Source organism: Cottoperca gobio, chromosome 22 (assembly GCF_900634415.1).
Source record: "Cottoperca gobio chromosome 22, fCotGob3.1, whole genome shotgun sequence".
NCBI classification, from domain to species: Eukaryota; Metazoa; Chordata; class Actinopteri; order Perciformes; family Bovichtidae; genus Cottoperca; species Cottoperca gobio.
In genome coordinates this window covers 10,788,010-10,806,198 of record NC_041376.1, presented here as the reverse complement: position 1 = coordinate 10,806,198, position 18,189 = coordinate 10,788,010, and the positions used below count along the sequence as shown (strand labels likewise).

Sequence of the window (18,189 nt, the reverse complement as noted above, 5' to 3'; positions counted from 1 at the left end):
GCTACTGACAGGGTAGGTAAAACAACCCCCTTCCCTAAATGATGCTAATCCCAATCATTTCGAGACATAGGAGTAAAAGAGAGAGTGAGGAAGAGACGGGCGAGACTGGAGATAAAAGATGGTCTCCGACTGTGGTGTTGGTGGAAAATTTAGCAGAGCAGGGGGGGGGGGGGGGGGCAAAACAGCACGTCTCTGCATGGTTTCCATGTGGGAGAAATCTACTTACTTGAACTGATAAAGATTTAATGAACACAAGACCCTGCAATTACTCCATAATTAAAGTAATTTGTCCCCTTGTTTGGGTGAGTAGGCAAGACGCCACATGCCTCCGTAAGAGCAGATGAGAGGGAAAGGGCATCAGAGGCTCAAAGAGGTACACTCTTAATGTTTGAATTTAATGCTTGATTTTCTAAACCTGTTTTCACCTCATATGTTCTAATACAATATTTGTACCAGCTTCTCTTTAGCCTGTGTTTATTTGCCTTTTATTTGACAACTCATTTGTTATTCATTGAGAAAGTAATAAGCTGAGTAGGCTGAGTACAAAGTATCATCAAGAGCCACATGAAATAGTAAATAGGCCTGATATAATCATAATCCTCTTCAAACTGCACAGCATACAGCTTGAATTGTGTAATGTTAGCGCTACAAAGCTCACTGAAAGCTAAAAAATAAAAATGGGATGCTTTTGTTTGACGAGATCAAATTGCATGAATCACAAGTGAGAGTCCTGTGTGAGGTGTTTGACCTTGGGCCTGGACAACGAAAGGTGGATCCAATTTACAGTGAAATATCGGTGCAGTGTTGGGGGGAGAGAACTGTCTCCGTGTCAAATAGTGACAAACCACACAATACAGAAATAGCGAGGAATCAACAACATAGTCCAATATATGCCGCTGTGCAATGGCAGTCCAATTTGCATGGAGATAAAATAAAATTAAAAAAATGACTGCCAAGTTTACAATATTAAAAACCAAGGAGAGAAATGCATTTTGTGTTTGCTGCTGAGGTTAATTTACACGAAGGGAAGAGCACTACCTGTTATTTACAGATGATGATCTGCATATAATTTGTCTCAGTTGCATGCTGGGTAATTGAGGTAAATATCACAGCCATAAACTTGTCAACTGTGATTACTTGGCGCACAGCCCGCAGCCACCTGTGGCATTTCACATGTTAGGTCTCGGGGCAAAGATACATATAGAAGTGAGGCTGAACCCTTTAAAACAGCCAGGTAAGGTATCTTCTGCTATGTGGCAGCTGGGTGACATACAGCGAGCGGGTGCACATTATATTCCAACCTACATATTGCTGGCTGTTGTTGGAAAAACTCTAATATATAATAAGAAAATGACTTGATCATTATTTTACATTTTGCTTTTAAAATGTTTTTTTATTTTCTTCAACGCAGTATTTGAGTACCAGCAATGGCCTAGACAGCAACTATATTTTGAAGCCTTGGCTATTGAGTTGCATTCTGGGAAACGTAGGATTCGGCATGTTTGGAGCTTTACCCATTCTAAAGGAATTAAAAGTCAAGATATCTTTTTTATCCGTCTCTTGTGAGTTCCCCAACGTTATGGAAGTGCGATACTAAAATGCTGGAGTACCCCTTTAATATCAAAACTTTATTACCTATATTCATTGACATACCATCTGTCTCTTCAATTATTCCATAAGCAAATATCCAGACAAAGAAATAATAAATGCAAATCTAAAGAGACATTTTTTGGTACAATTCTAATGCAACTGAGGCAGCTGAAAAATATGATCCTGTAAAATAGAGTTGTGTGGCTGTGAAAAGTGTCAGAAGTTAATTAGTTTTAAAAAGGTGATGATAGAAGTACGAACGTTTGTGTCAATCTATTAAAAGGACCAGCGCATAGCACATGAACCTTACTTTCTCATCCAGGAAGCTGGTTCAAGAAGAAATATTGTATCATTCCACTTTATTTGCATAACCCTGCCCTGCTTAAGGCAGGGGAGCCACCAAGTGATCTCAAAATTAGCATGCTGTCACCTTCAGTGTCTCTTCTGTCATTCAGAAAAACAGGCAAGTGTGCAGACATATGAACTCATCTCACATCTACTGCAGGAATGTTAATTAGGAAGCATGGCATCCCACAGCTCCTTTCCTCTCCAAATGCCTAACTGACATGTTATGTATTTAAATCCCTTTCATGTGCCCTTATTATAGAGGAGATGAAGTCACATGTAAATGATGGAAAATGTCATCATCATCGTGCAATATTTTTGCATGCACATAAAAATAAAAGCTAAAAATGACTCACTACTGTGCATATTTGTCAGACATGTCTTAAATATAATGCCATGATTTAAATCTGGAATAAATTTAAGAGCAGTGTAATTAATTATATATATATATATATATATATATATATAAACAGAGACGCAGAGAATGTTAAAGATTAATCAATAAATGTCCAACTATAAATATATAGTCATATATAATTCCACATATAGAGGATTTTCAGGCATTTTTCAGGCATCAATTCCCTTGTTTCAGATGTATTTTTAATGTATTTATACTGAGTGTTTTTCATAATAAACATCAAACTTTCATTTCTTTGCTCTGTTTTTGGCTATTGAATGCGGCAGGCTCAGTGGTTTGGTGGGCTTAGTGCCAACCTCTCTATTGTTGAGGAAATAGTGCCCTCTTGTGGCTGTAGAGGGAAACTACACTCTGCACTAAACACCAGGGGATGTTGCTCATGGAGTCATTTTCTATGGTAAATATAAAGATGAGGCTGATAAGATATAACATGAAATGTTAATAAAACAGACTTCAAGAAAAATGTGCTCCTTATCGCTCAAAGTACTGTGTTTGATAGAGCTATCAAAATCCAGGGACATTTTGGCAACCGAGATAGCAGGAAAATGCTCACAGTGAGGAATGATGAAACACATGTGTAACTGTGATTAAACATTGCTGCTACATTGTGTGTACACAGCTGAGACATCAAAAGCAGTAACTTCACAAAACTAGCATCAACTGCACAAACCTTTCTAAACCACTGAATCAATATCACAACCATAGCGCACGAGTGTCACATTGTAAAAAGGCCAAAAATCAGAGACAAAAAACTCACCTAAAGTTATTTTTTAAAAATATTTTATTATTCTTTGCAAAGGAGGCATTGGGAGCATCAGTGCGTTCTATGGCTTGTGTACAGAGTTCCTGTAGGAGACAAAATCATAGAACAAGCCCTTGGGTGAACTGAGGGCCCCACCCTTGTTTACCAAGGAGGAATGTTTGAGGCAGCTACTCTGCAGCTGTTACAGAACACGGTCTTAAGCAACGGGCACAGTGTTAGAGCTGAAAGTGTTGGCGAGGAATGCAACTGTACAATATGTGGCCTAGTACTTGACCCTGCTCGGCAGTTACATAAAATCTGAAGAAGTGATTCAGAAATGCTCTGTGGTATGAGTGAAGCGTAATAATGCTGATTTTTAAGAATGCTAGGTTTGTTTCTCTTCGTGAGGAGTCAAAGAGACGCTAATTGAGGTGGATTCTGCCCCTCAATGATACCTCTGAATTGTATTCATCATAATGCAACCTGAAGAAAAATTTGAATGCTATCATAGGAGCGTTACCTTCAACTCATCATTTTAATGCTCAATATTGTTATTTGGCAGACTTAATGCATTCAACTACACTCTACATACGGGCCCAGTCTGTAAGCTAACATCACAGAAGAATGCACAGATTCGTCCCAGATTCTTGCATTTCAATTCATCTGCTACTTTGTTTTTGGACATCTTGACTCATCCACACACAATGGAACGTACCAAATTTGGCATGGCGTGCGATAATATCATTATTCCCACGGAGCTGGTTGCGAGCAGCTGAACAGCCTCGACTGTAATCCAGAGCTGTCAACATTCCACCATAGCAGCAGTTTGGGTTTAGGATTGTTTACAGAAACACTTTGGATCGGAGAGAGTGGTCGTTACATCTTGCGTGTGGAGAAGAAGAAAAAAAACACGGCTCCTCCTTATATTTGGTATAATCTCTGGATGCTGCTGAGACTGTGCCCAGGTTTGACAGCGTACAAATCATTGGATCAGACCCAGCGTGGGATAAAGCTAACAACAGTGCAGATTGAATACAGTACATGTGTGTGGGGCATGGACACAGCTAGCTAGCGAGCTACGTTGATGCATGTGGTAGTATGTTGTCTTTCACTGCGAAGGGGCCTTACCTATACCTCTAACAGCACAGCCACAGAGAAAGCAGGTTATAAAGCATCACCAGTGAGGAGAGTCGATGTGTTTCAGTACATTCATTGTCAAACCCTGCACGGTGGGTTTGATTCCGGTGTTCTCTCTGCTAGTGTTTTGGGTGGTGGGCGAGATCACAGAATAGGGGATTGGGCTGAAATGATGCAGGGCGGTTTAGACAGAGCCCAAGGGCACCCACACACTCCAACCCACACACACAATCACACATGCATGCACACGCACTCTCAAACATTCTCACACACATTATTTATGCAGGAGAAAAATATATTAACATTTGCATTACAAAACAGTACAAGGGCCTCAGTTTAGTAAAATACCTCTTCTGTCACACACAAATGTGTTGAAGACTCCATGCGGGCTGTCATTTCCTTATGTATGCAAAACTATCTCTCCCTTTGCCTTCAACAAAATATCTTCTCTCATTAATAAAAATATTCCCATGGTTTGATGGGATTTGAGGCACTGGATTATATCTCTGTACACAAAAAAGTACTCCCCCCCCCCCCCCCCCCCCCCCTCCTCAAAGTGTGTTCAGCAAACGGAAGCCGAGAGAGCTACGTGGTCTAGATGCCGTTAGGGGTTCAGGGCCAACAGGGGCGATGAGGAGCACGTAGCTAGTTAGCCCCCCGGCTTTTCTCCCAGCCAACAGTCCAGCTGTCTGGCTCTGTAAAAACTTTGTCTCAGACCCACCAGGAATTGAACTATAAACCCTCCGCCCTTTTTTCTTTCCCAACAGACCCAAACACACCAATGTGATCTGGTTCAGTCTGTTTCATGAATAAAATCAATTCATTCCTTCTACAACCTTAAATGTAACGTCCCTCTGATGAAAAACCAGCAGTGAGCGTAGTTTAAAACAGCCGTGTTTAAAGCGGTTGGTTCGCAGGACAGCTGAAACAGTATTTCATTCTGGAGGAGCAAGGCATCTGTGGTCCAGTGTGCTCCACGTCTCTGTATCCCGCAGTGGCCATCACAATAGCCACGAGAGGCCCTGAACAATCTGTAATGGCTCTCTGTTGTGCAGAATCCACAGTATATGACCAGAAGACTTACTCCTTTCCACAGCTGGCTTACATGAACAAAAGAAAGCACAAAATAATTTCAACAGTTTCACAGCATGTTAGCATTCCTGTCTAATCTTCTCTGCCGGAGCAGGACTCTTCAGCTCAGTCCACCGGGCCCTGGAAGATTAACTTGGAAAAGCCCTGAGTGAGGCTGAGCTGGGTGGCACAGAAGGGGCAGGCGGCGTGGAAGGCGTGGGTGCCGTGGGGCAGAGGGATCTCCGCCCAGTACTTGACCGACTTCTCCGAACACACGTGTCCACATGGCACGAAGGCGTGTGTGGGTGCACCTGTGTCCACGTAGAAGGCCGGCTCGCAGCCCAGCCACAGTGGCACATAGGGCCCGACCACCCGGCACATGGGACACTCTCGCTGAGTGTTGGGCTCCTGCTCTGAACGGTGGCCCCAGTTGTGGTGGCCGTGCACGTGGCCGCAGGCCAAGTAGACCCAAGGCTGCTTGTCCTCCAGGGAGGAGAGGGCACGGGTGCGTTGCATGCTGGGAAAGGCGAGAGTGTTGAGACCCACGGGGCACTGGGGGCGCCCGGCGTTGATCTCCTGCCTGAGAGCCTCCAGATGCTTTTGAGTGGGAGTGTGAAAGAGGCCTTCTGCAGTACGCCACAGCAAAGTGGCTCCACATAGATCCACCAGGGAGCCGTCCTGCAGTATGTTACTCTCATGCTCCACCTGCAGAGGGTGATGTAGCAGACACACATTTAGTTTCACTTAGCAGAGAATGCTGGTGCCTGTAACCGTCACAACCATATTCTACTTGGGAATTGAGCAACATCTCCTGCATTTTAGTCACAGTGGTGCTTCTGCTGTATGTATGAAGCTACTGACCAGTTTGCCTGGAGTCTGTGCTGAGCGGGTCTCTCTTAGTGTGTAAACATCCCCACAAACAGAGATCTCTCTCCATACGCCAGGCTTCGACTCCTCCGTGAAACCACCCTTGGGGTGCATTACCAGCACACCATTGGTTGTTAGTCCGTCCATGTGACCGTCAGGGTTCTTCCATTTTGCAGCTTTCTCCTGTAGGCGAGACGGAGAATAGATGCTAACTGATGTGCCGGGGAGCAGTCCACTTTTTACACAACACTGCCAAACGTGCGTATCTGTTGAGCTAGATGTAGACTTAAGAAGACACAAAGTGGACATCCAACCTTACATTAAAACAACAGTGTAAATAGAGATACCATATGTCTATGGTACACTAAATAGTACTTACCCCAAGGAAGATGTTTTTAGAAGAATCAAAACCAGCTGCGTAGATGCGAGCGGTGAAAGGCGGGATGCGCTCGCAGACAACTCGGCAGGCAAAACGGGAGATGGTGCTCTGTGTGATGGGAGTCTCCTCTCCCTCCTGGCCTCCTGCTACTGTGTCAGTCACCACAAAGTCTATGGGGCTCTCAGTGGAACGCCCAATCTACAAAGCAACGCAGTCATTTATTCAATATAACACTTTATTATATGGTTTCTTCTCTTGATCTCTTGTCAATATATAGGCTTGGGTGAAAAGGGGTTTCTTTTTAATTCCCTGCAGACATTTGAAGCTTTGACATTTGAAGCTTTGACATTTGAATGATGTCGCACAAGGTCACGTTGCTGTGTGGGTGAGTGTCTTAGCATTTTACCAACGTTTCATACAGCAGCATGTAGTTGTTGTATCAGTGCATCTCTGAAGATAAACAAAGTTTTTCTTTCTCTCTAAAATTATATTCCAGCCGTATTTTTAGTCAGACCACAGAGATCAACACTGAACATTCGCCAAAACATTCAAGCTGAACAAGCAGAGGCCAAATGATGCATTTCCCCCTTTCATTTCCTCTTTTCTTCATCTTAAAACTTAAAAGTCCAGTTTTTTAAACATAGTTTCCCCTTCTCTGATGTGTCTTTGTCTCCATTTTATACAAAGACACATGGACACAGTGCAGAATGTGAAACACGTGCAGTGCTGACTTCCCTCTGGTCACCGTCTCCATGCTGTACATTGTGATTAATGCTACAGACAGTTGACACTGAACTCTCTGGTGTTACGAGGGGAAAACAAGCCAGATATTTAAGGCTGATATTAAATGTAGAGCTGAAAAGAATCAATAGACCGAGAATAAAAAGAGCAACTATTCTGACAGTTCCTTCATTGTCCAGTCATTTGATCCAGCTTCTCAAATGTAAATGTAAATACAGTATTAAATTAACCCCCTTGGGCAACATTGGAAGTAATCCTAAACGCAAATCTTTAGGATTCGACAGGTTATTCAAAATGCAGTTAACGGTGTCATTTAATGGGTTGTTACCTGAAACATGTCCGTGTCCTTATCATGGCAGTACTCCACCACGACCGTGTGGTTCCTGGACAGCGTGTAGGAGATGCTGTGTTGGCCTTTACAGTTCACAGCCTGAAATATAACAAGCAGCTCATTACAAACATGCTACACTTTGTGATGCCATATTACACACAATATCTAAAGTGTCTATGAATACATTTAATTATAAGCACACCAACATCAAGTGAGTGCTGCACTGTTTTGTGTCATAGTGAACCCTTTGATGTCTTTGGTTTGTGGCTTTAACAGCCGATGTGAGAGTGCTGGAGGAGTGACACTACCATGTGCTTTAGGCAATCATTGCTGAGGTTAAATTACAGACCAGGGCAAAACAAACCCCGTTATTAAAATGCACTCAATGGATGAGTAACATCGTCAGATTGAGAACGACTATAGTGCTTGTTGGAAGAGAACATGTATTTTTCCTAATTTCCTCAACGTTTCTCAGGCTTTTTATTACACATGACACTATAGCAAGAACATTTCTTTATTAAATGACCTACAACCGAAGATCTGTGGCAGGAAATTCTGGTAGAGGAAAAGAGAAGAGCGTGTAAAGTCACACTCCCATGACAGTGACCATAAACTGCCCACTGGCCTCAGTTAACACAAGCTTGCCTACCAGCTGAGCTGCCTCAGTCAGTGTAGTGAGGCAGGCTGGGTTAAAGCTCAGTCCCGGCTCCCATCAACACTTTACCACATGCCACTATCATCGCGCTCTAATCTGCAAATTCCATTTCCCAAACAACCCCCCTTTGTCACGTGCAAGAGGGAGAGAGGGAGAGAGAAAGTGGGTCATCAGCGCTGCCACACTCTGCTGTAACATCAGAGACAGACGGGGACAAATGTCATCATCAAATGCAGTCGTGTCTCGTCTGCGCCGCCGCAAACAAATGGCGCTCCACCTGTTCAACGGCCAAAAGAAGTTCATGCACGCTCCAAAACAGAAACATATATTTGGATAAACACAACACCGCACCCCCAAAATGTCACACACACACACACACACACACAACCTCAGTTAAAGGAGGGAAAATAAAAACACAGCCACGGGCCGTCCAGCCCCCAAAACGAAGGCCAAAGAAAACAAATCACACTTGCACAAATGCACTGCTTGAGATCAAGTTGGGAGGTGAGAGAGCAGGGGCAGGATCTGAATAGGAGGCTGGCAGTGGCATCATGGGAGCTCATTATCTGTCATGAACACCAGTGTGCACAGACACGTGAGCTTTCCCTGTCAGCTTCTGAGCCACAGAGCATTCTCAGCTCATACGTACGAGACGGCTACGCTGTGAGGGATCTTGAGCAGGTTGGGGGAGTACTGTAGAAAATATATATATATACTTTCTTTTTTTTTAAACAGGAGATGGCTTGGTTCTCTTTACTGCTTACTCAAAAAGAAAGCTCACCGCCCTGCTGGTCTTGGTATGGCTATATTTGACCGTGTGTACAGCTGGGAGTGCAGGGTCAGGCAACTGCAACAACTTCCTCCTCAGTGCACCGTCCTAATCCCATGCCTGCTAACAGGGTGGCAGAGAGGAGCAGCGGAAGAAGGGGGGAAAAGGTCACAGCAGTTCACATCCCTGAAACACTCTGTGACCAATTGTGAAAAGGGCACATTTGCTCAGTTGAACTGTGCAGTAGAAACGGTCAGGTTCAGGGCGACATGGTTTTCTGAGCAATCTGTCTGAGAAACAACTTGTGGTGCGGAGCAGCAGGAACATTCAGCCAGATTTCATGAGCCACTGCAGCACATCAGACTCGAACGGAATGATGCACAATCTCTGCGATGAAAAAGCCTCTGTCACAGAAAAACAGATATCTGGAGTCAGGTTCCACAAGGTGAGAGTAACCTGAACCAGAGGGCCTTTGGCCGGAGAGCTGAACTCCCAACAAATGTCTGGAATATTGGGCTCCAAGAGGTGCAGAGGTAAGCAGGTCCTCCCGCTTGTTTAGCAGTTTTTGCTTGGGAACCAAAGGCAGGAATGCAGACGTGTTATACTGGATGGGGCCGTTTCTGGCAGGCACTCTGGTGCAAAGACAAGCTATGAGGCCCGCTTAGGAACTACAGTTATTGTACTGGAAATGTCAACAGTAAGGTCTGCCAACAATAATGTAAAGGAGTTCAGTGCACTTTCCATAAGCTACTGAAATCACTGAAACAACATTCTGCTGCTCTGAACAAGTTTTTCAAGTTTTTCCTCTAACTGTGATTCCTCTAAATGTAATCTGCTGAGCTCAGTCACAATATGACAAAACTGCCTAAACACATTGACAAGATGACTCAGTTATTCATTCATATGCTTAGAAAGTTTTGTCTAAAAGATACATCAATAGACAAACAGATAATTGTTGATTCTCACTGAGAGTCGGTTCATTAAATCACTTATTCATCCCGTCATCTGTTCGGTACCTTGCTTGCCTGGGGTGTGTTGAGGATGTGCACGGTGCTCGGCTTAACACCATTGGCTTTGGTCCTCCTGTATAGCGCAAATCTGCTTTTCCGTCTACCCCGATCTCCGTTGGGCAGAGAGCCATTGTACCTGTCACGGGATGGGTGGAGGGAAGGACAGTAAATTAGCAAAACATTTAAAAAGATTCCAACAAACGTGTATCTGCAAAAAAAGACGTGTCTAATGAGATTTACAGGCTAAATTCTTGTAATCATATAACAAGTAATAAACATGGAGAATTAGAAACATTCATGGGTTTTGAAAAGGAGCTTTGCCGTGCATTACATCACTGGCAATCTAATGTATCCTATTAGCAATCTAAGCGTTACCTTGGATAATGTCTCTTATTACATAATGCACTCTGGTACTTGTGCTTTCAGCGAGCCAACTCTGTGTAAACTGCAGCTGTTCTCTTGCTCTGTGTCCCAGGCAGGAGTAGGTTTTAAGATGCACGTCAGGTTTGGGAACGCACAGTCTGGGTGGAGAACTGGCTCACATGTCTGAAACACGTTCTCTCAGAGCTGGAGTTTTGATACTGACACAGAGCACTCTAAGATCTCAATTTAAAAAAAACATCAGCATCACCACAAGAGCACCCAAGAGCATTCTCTGTTTCCACTTCTCAATATCAGACTCAGGTTTTGTCCCTCAGTCTCCCAGTGTAGACAGCTCCTTGTGAATGAAGAAGCGCCTTCCGGTAGGGCTGCTCCTCTCCCCATCCACCAGCTGGTTCCTACAGCTGGGACACCCCATGCACTACTCCCATCCAACACACACCTTCTGTCACACACCCATGTAACCACAGTGTGCTGAACAGACACTGCACAACGGAAATATGGCTTTTAAAAAGCCTCAAGTTTGCATAGCAATGCATATCATGGAGATGTGAACTCTTCCAAACCAACTACAGAAGCATTCAGACACTTCTGCTCTTTGTTGCAACACAAATACATAGTAGCAACAAGAGGCCCTTTCTGCTGCTCCCTACCTCCCTCCAAAGCTAGTCCACCTGTCTCATGTCTCCTCACGGCTGGCCAGGCATGGAAACACATGGTCCCAGTCAGCACAGTGCACAAAGCTGGCCTGTAGGACAAGCCACCCACAGAGAGCTAGAGGGGCACTGGATGATACTGTAGACAAAAGTACAACTAATACACTGACAAAATAATAGTGGATAAATAATTGTATTAGTGTTTTAAAATGTTTACATTGCAAAGACTCTTCAGCTGTAGATTTATTTCTAATAGTGGTATTCTTTTAAATGTTGCTTCAACAACAGACATTGTGGTGGCCACGTACGGGACAGAAAGCTCATCAAACGTGAAGAAAGAAACCAACATGAACTGTTTTCCTGTGGTCTTAATTTAACAGTGTGCCGACTCGATACTCCAATTTCATTCGACCTGTCCTAGAAACTCTCAACCTAAATAAAGAGACGCTACGTCTATATGTCGTTCAGATGTCTACCTGGTTGATGGGCGGCTATCTGCTAGTTACCTGTGCCTTCACATCTCACAAACGAAACACAACAAGATATTATGCAGCGTAACATTTCTCTAACTCCAGAATATAACCCTGGCTCTTTGAGACACACCACACATGCCTTCTGTTATTCAACATTACATTGAGGAACAACCGGTCTCACATGAGCCAGGCTTTTTAAAGCTGTGCTCCAGCCAATTGTGATCGCTTTTCCTTTTGACCTGTGCCAGACAGACAGTGGATTTACCTTCCGATACTTAGGAGCGGGGATTAGAAGACTCTGGCGCATCACCACCTATCCTCAGGGTTGCACCGAGGAGCCAACAGCACCTCCTACCTCTTATGCTAACATGAAAGGCTAGTGTTCACAGAAGGAGGAGGAGATATGCTGATTTGTTAAAAAACCTCATTAGCATGACATAGAGGCAGGGTGGTCTTAAAGGGTCACAGAAGATGGCACAGAGGTTAGATGATGCTGCAAAGTAACTACAGGCTATTAATGCTCCCGATAGGTCAAACTGTACACATACAACGCTGCATGGGAGGCAGCCAGATGGTACAGTGAGCGGGAAGAGCATCAGTCAACTGACTCAGATTTAAGCTGCCATGGCTGCGAGTGTCCATCCGACTGACATAACCTTGCACAAGACACTGACACCACACCAGCGCCACCAACACGCTGACCTTGTTGTGGAATTGAGGAACGCAAAAGGATAACTAGGGAAGCTCGATGTGCTTTATATTAGCCGACACATACCTGTTTCTCATGGCCAATATCGATAATTAGCTGATCATTTCCCTTTTTTGTATTTTAAAAAGAAGCTCTATGTAGTTTGTGCACACTTTAGGGTCAGAAAGGCTTAAATGTAGAGCAAACACGCATGATTTAATATCCAGTAGCTTTGACCTGACTAAATCTAACTGACATCATCACTGTTTTCATCATTACAACAAAAACAAGTAAAGAACATTTAATAAAAACTTGTATTGCAAATTTCAATTTCTTTCTCTGAAGATGAGATGAGATATTTGGCTGTCTGGCTTTGGCTTGTTCTTCTTCTCCTACGTGTTTATTGCCGAATCTCAAACCAACTTCCTGCATCCCGCCCAACTTCACCGTGTAGATGCTGTGCATGTCAAGTCACTGAAAGCAATTTGCCATTGTTTTATTAGCTGATAATTGATCAACTATAATTTCATTATTAGAATAATACATATTAATACACATTTTCCCATTATGGGACAAATATATATATATATATTTTATATATTAGATATTTTGTGCATTTCTAAACGATAACGCTTCTCCTTCTTGGATGAATGAGGATGAAAGAAAAGTCAGCATCGCATCTCAACAATCAGTGCCAGTTTGTACCAAAGACGTCCCGAAGTTGATTTGTACACTTCCTTTACCGAGCGGTTCTTTAGGGAGAAATGTACAACGTTTAATCAATAGGCCCAGTCTCACAGCCACAATGGACAGAGGAGACTGAGGAGAGGCAAAGGCTGAGTCCTGATCAATCCATCCTTTCATTTCCAGGATACCCACGCAGCCACACCCCCCCCCCCCTCTCACTGACCAGCACCAAGCCAATCCACCCAGGAGATGGGGGGCAGCCATGCAAGTAATAAGAGCCACCACGGTCATGGCAACAAACCACTGAGAGAACTGCTGCTCAAACAAGCTTTGTTCCATGCTGTCAGCTATCTTGTCTACCATCAGCTTTATCAGTGGGATGTGATGTCATGGCAGTGATTATACACCCGTCACATCTGATTCAAATATGTGTCTTTATGTCAGGAGAGAGAACAAAAGTATCAGCTTCAAACATGCCACATGTTCAGCCTGGGGTAATAAGCAGTCAGCACTTTTTGTCCCTTATAATAAGCAGTATGGCAGTGAGTGTATGGGTGGAGGGCAGGGGACAAAACCACACTCTGCCGTGCTCTGCATATATAATAACCTTTATAAGCATCTCATTTCAAGTGCTTCAAACAAATGCTATATACATGTTATTTACACAGCACACACACCTATACATGCTCATTTTAAGGCAGTTGTAAATACTGGCCAAACTCCAATCACTGATGACACAGCAGGTGTTTTCCATAATCTGTGGCAACCGTTGCCATGGACAGTTTATCAATATAAACATGATTGTTGAGGACGATAAGTAGCTTCAGTTTCTCCTGAACAAATCCTGAACAAACACTGTAGTGGTATTGCAATAGTTGACATAAACTAAGAAAAAGGTACAGCGGTTTTTACTCAGTGGCAGGATGAGACACATATAATAATGCCATTTTAACAGCCTTGCTTTTTAACATCAACATTAGGGAGGGCTCTTGTGTGATTTCTTTCAATACTAGTGCCAATATGATTTTCAGTATTGATGTCAACGCCATTATCGAAAAGAATAAGTGTGTTTTTCGACAAAAGCCTTTATCTATTTATCAAACAAACAATGTCAAATGACTCACATGAAAAATACTGTCTAAGCACAATGCAAGAAATCAATGAAGTAGTCTAAAATTGGCAATGTTTTGACTCGATCTATCTGTAAAAAAAAACAAGTAAACAACATCTGAATAAGCACGTGATGCCAACGTGTACTGCAGGGTAAACAGATAATGGATTAATTGAATAGTCAATAAACGGAAAAATTAATCGGCAACTTTCTTGATAATTCGTTATTGATGGTTTACGTTATTTATTCTAGTAAAAATGTGAGTTCCAAGTGTTTAATAAGCTTGACTGGCTTAGAACAGATATATCCTGCTAATCCTATCAGTAAACAGTTATCCCACGTTCCCCCATTATTATAATCAGGATTTACATGAGTATTGTGATATAAAATGGGATATAGCATGATAAAGGATATATCCCACACTCCTAGCTGATGTTGGTGTTAAGTGGTCCAAAGCCTGGTTACAGTTCAGTCCCTCTACCTGACCATGTGGAAAGCAGACTTTAGTAAAGACATCAACTTTGTGGTGATTTCACACCTTTGAATGTAGTCCAATTTTAGCATCTTGGAAATAATACAAACATGGTCTTATAGTGCATGCACGTGACTGAGGCAGTGTGTGTGTGTGTGTGTCTTTGAGGTGTAACGTCTGAGCTACAGACAGTTTTGAAAATAGGAAGAACCCTGGGGGCTGGGGGAGGGGACCATCGCCACTTCCGAATTCCTGAAACCCCATGAATCCAGCAGTAAAGGTAGAAAGGAGCGCCCTGGTCACAGTTGCTGAGTATGGGGTTTATTTCACCCGGGTTTCTAATGTTGTCCTGAACGTATCCATTTGGTGGACATCGTTGGTATATATATAAAAAAAAAAAAAATGTAGCAAGACTGTTGTTTCTTTCAGGGTATAAAACATCGCCACCAACCTGGCGACACAAAAATGTACACATTTCTGATTGCGCACGTGTCTGATTAGTGAAGTAACGTGAGCCCGTGAGTATAAAATGGGCTTGGCGTTTTTCCTGAACATATTTAGAGCCATAGCTGTATACAGTCGATGCCTGTCTTGGATAAAAACCACATTACTTAAAGGTCACACCTTATTTTAAAAACTCACGTCGCTACGCTAAAGTTACCTATGAGAGTGCCCTGTTGTGAAACTTCCTCAAGCTCCTCGCCTTCACGTTAACGAAGGGGAGTCTGTAACGTTAAGTTATACCAACATGTATATAAGCAAGGTAAAACTTACCCCAGCACCACCAGCTCCCCGTATTTCACTGGGTCTTTGGACGGGGCGCAGTGCTCCTCTTGGCTTGACGAAAACATGAGGCTACTGGCTTCACTGTGTAACATTAGCTATACAGTAATAACAGCGGCTCAAAAATCACCGGGAACTACCTTCAAAAAACACGACAGGCTCTCATTTCAAATCATATATCCAGCGGCATTTGTCTCTGTGCCCACACAATCCACTTTCATATAAATAAACTGGTCTCAAACTTATTTAGCGTGACATGGCAAAATGTAACTTACTTGGCGGTTGAATCCGCTCTGAAGCAGATACAAAAACAGCGAGGAGCAGGGCCGGAATGTACCATTCGGTTGTTCTTCACTTTGTGTAGGGGGGACTGCATAGCAAATGCTTGTTTTACATTTGCGTTTTTGACCCAATTGTACTGTGTATAGTTGTAACGGTGATTACTTACACTAAAGGGAAGTACTTTGCGTTTAATTTATTGTTGGGTAAACAAGGTTATCCTAATTGATGTGAAACTCCCTACTTGTCACCTCACATGGTCCATGGATCGCACCCTGTATTATGTAAACAAAGAGTACAATCTGGGATTCTTAAAGTGATCATTTTTCCTGATACGTTTGCAAAGTTTCCAGTTTCCCATATCTGACGAGAATAAGGGCTGACACACTTTTCGTCATTACATCCTTTGAATATTGGCATCATATGACTCATTTCTTTCTCAGCACAAATGTATCAAGGATGCACACCATTTTATTAGGCATTAAGGTGGAGCAGTAATAGTGGGAAACACATGGGGAAAATAATCATCCTGGTACATTGCCTGACTGAGATAACATGCAGAGAGTGAAAGGATTGTGAAATCAGGTTTGCCTATTTTATTGGTGACCCTATGGGCCCTTTTAAGAACTTTATTTGATTATGACTTTATTGCAGTTGGCTAATGCATGTGATTGTTTATGCAATTTAATGACATGACTTTTTATCTGCATGCCCAGGAGTTATATTTTCACATTACCATTGCTCATTTTGATAGTTTAATTTTGTTGTCTAGCTTCCTATTCTCATCTTTCCTTTTGTTGGTTGCCGGCCTACAGGTATATGCTTATTACTTTCTGTAATATCTTATTACTGTTGTCACCAGGCTCCATATGAGAATATGCTAATCAATCTAATAATAACAACCTAGTAATGTGCTTAATTGCTCCTTCTGAGAATGACTCACAGACTGTCTAATGTAACCAATTGTCCACACCTCACGTGAGGACGTCGAGAGCCTCTCCACCTTCCAATATCCCACATGTCCAGTTGTTCTCACGCCTTTCTGATGAATGTGCCACTTCTTCACTTTTGTCTGGTAGTCTCATCAACATTTTACTGCCTCTGTCTTGTTTTCACAAGAACCTGCATGGCTGGAGGTGCCCTTACTGCTTCAGGCCCCTTCAGTGGTCCTATTGCCCCTGCAATTATGGCCTTCTGTTTGAACTGGTGTTCAGTTTCAAAGTGCTATAACACTTGACAGAAAAACAAAAGGTAGTTGGGGGTCGCTGGGGTTCGTGAATGTACGGGCCTCCCCACCCTTATGTACTTAAACTCTGCAGTACTATAAGATGCATTGATGTGTTATTCAATTTGTGAGCAATGTAACTCAGATTAATCCGTAGCATTTGTTGGTTCTGTTCATAGCTGCACATACTTGTCCATTAATAGTACAGAGGAGTGAACTTCAGCTCCTTCAGCAGTTGTGCACAAGGATCAAGCTGCATTAGGCCTTTAACTACAGGCCTAGGGGCTGGACTTAAAACTGTGGGTATAATGAATGTTTACTGCTCTTTTGTGCCACCGTCTCTTTCCGCTTGCTTTCATCCATTTGGCATTGTCTGTGTAAACGAGCACTACAGTCTTTTCTATGTCTGACTGACTCACCCTCCCGCATGTGCACACACACACACACACACACACACACACTAGTGTTGGGGGGGGGGGGGGGGGGTGGGATCAAAGGCTCTCTAGCACATACCACACTGATGGAGAGCAGATGCATGGAGAGGGCTGCTTTGCTGAAGTTGTGCTGGCATAGTGTGAGTGCAAATCTATGTTTAGGAGGAGGAGTTTAATGTTACCAGGCAAGAAGCATGCAGAGCTAAATTGTGCAATTGAGATCAACAGTGTGAGCAATGATGACATAGGAAAGACAAAGCCCCTATTTAACTTCCTCACTGCTCTTTGCCAGGCTTTACACATCAGACTTCCAATGGAAGTCATGAGGCTACCCGTAAGTGTCTGACGATGTGTAAACTCAGCCAGATTTATTGCTGGTTTTCCACCACAATTTAAGATCTTTTGTCATCTATGAAAGCCTTTTCCAAGAACTGAGTCACAATATACAAGATAAAAGTGACACAACTGTAGAACATCATCATTAATGTCAGTTTTAGAGCTAAAAAGAAAGCTTGTTTATTTTAAGGGATCAAAACATTTAAACTCATGACTGCATACTAGAATATGTTACAGAGGACTGTGTACATATACCAGCAGCCTTCAGCAGCAAGTTGTGAAAGACACTCCTTGTGTTATTGAATGACGCGTAGGCCTGAAGATACAGTGATGCCCGTTTCGTTGCGAGGCTTCCATGAGGGTGAAAGCCAGATCTCCAATCAGCTGACTGCAGCATGACAGTGCGAGAGAATGTGAGGAATGTGCTGATCCCATGTTGCTCGCGCCCCTGACCTGACCCCCCCCCCAGCCGGCACAACAGTCCTGTTGTTTTAAAGGCCTTTTAACATGCGAAAGATGAAAGCAAGAGCTTTCTGTGCAGATACCTAAAGTCAAGTCACACAGAACGTGTATTTATCCTTTCAATAAAATTGAAAGCTGGTGGTGGAG

General features: G+C 43.0%; 1 protein-coding gene across 2 annotated transcripts; it reads right to left on the bottom strand.

Moving 5' to 3' along the window:
• Positions 1–4,772: 4,772 nt before the first annotated feature.
• peli2 (pellino E3 ubiquitin protein ligase family member 2) lies at positions 4,773–15,616 on the bottom strand. 2 transcript variants are annotated; one of them, XM_029461211.1, is made up of 6 exons: positions 15,298–15,616; positions 10,071–10,191; positions 7,619–7,720; positions 6,550–6,747; positions 6,165–6,353; positions 4,773–6,008 (listed from the first exon to the last, which is right to left on the bottom strand). In XM_029461211.1, exons 1-6 carry the CDS (start codon positions 15,399–15,401, stop codon positions 5,430–5,432), a joined length of 1,293 nt encoding a protein of 430 aa, XP_029317071.1. In that variant the 5' UTR covers positions 15,402–15,616; the 3' UTR covers positions 4,773–5,429. The 2 variants fall into 2 exon arrangements, with proteins under 2 accessions (XP_029317071.1, XP_029317070.1); XM_029461210.1 differs by having other exon boundaries at positions 10,062–10,191; positions 15,298–15,615.
• Positions 15,617–18,189: the final 2,573 nt, after the last annotated feature.

Coding starts and splice junctions, on each gene's coding strand:
- peli2 (XM_029461210.1), bottom strand. CDS start 15,401: ATGTTACACAGTGAAGCCAGTAGCCTCATGTTTTCGTCAAGCCAAGAG. Junction 10,192..15,297: donor GGGGAGCTGGTGGTGCTGGG/GTAAGTTTTACC, acceptor ATCCCGTGACAG/GTACAATGGCTCTCTGCCCA. Junction 6,748..7,618: donor AGGACACGGACATGTTTCAG/GTAACAACCCAT, acceptor GTTGCTTTGTAG/ATTGGGCGTTCCACTGAGAG.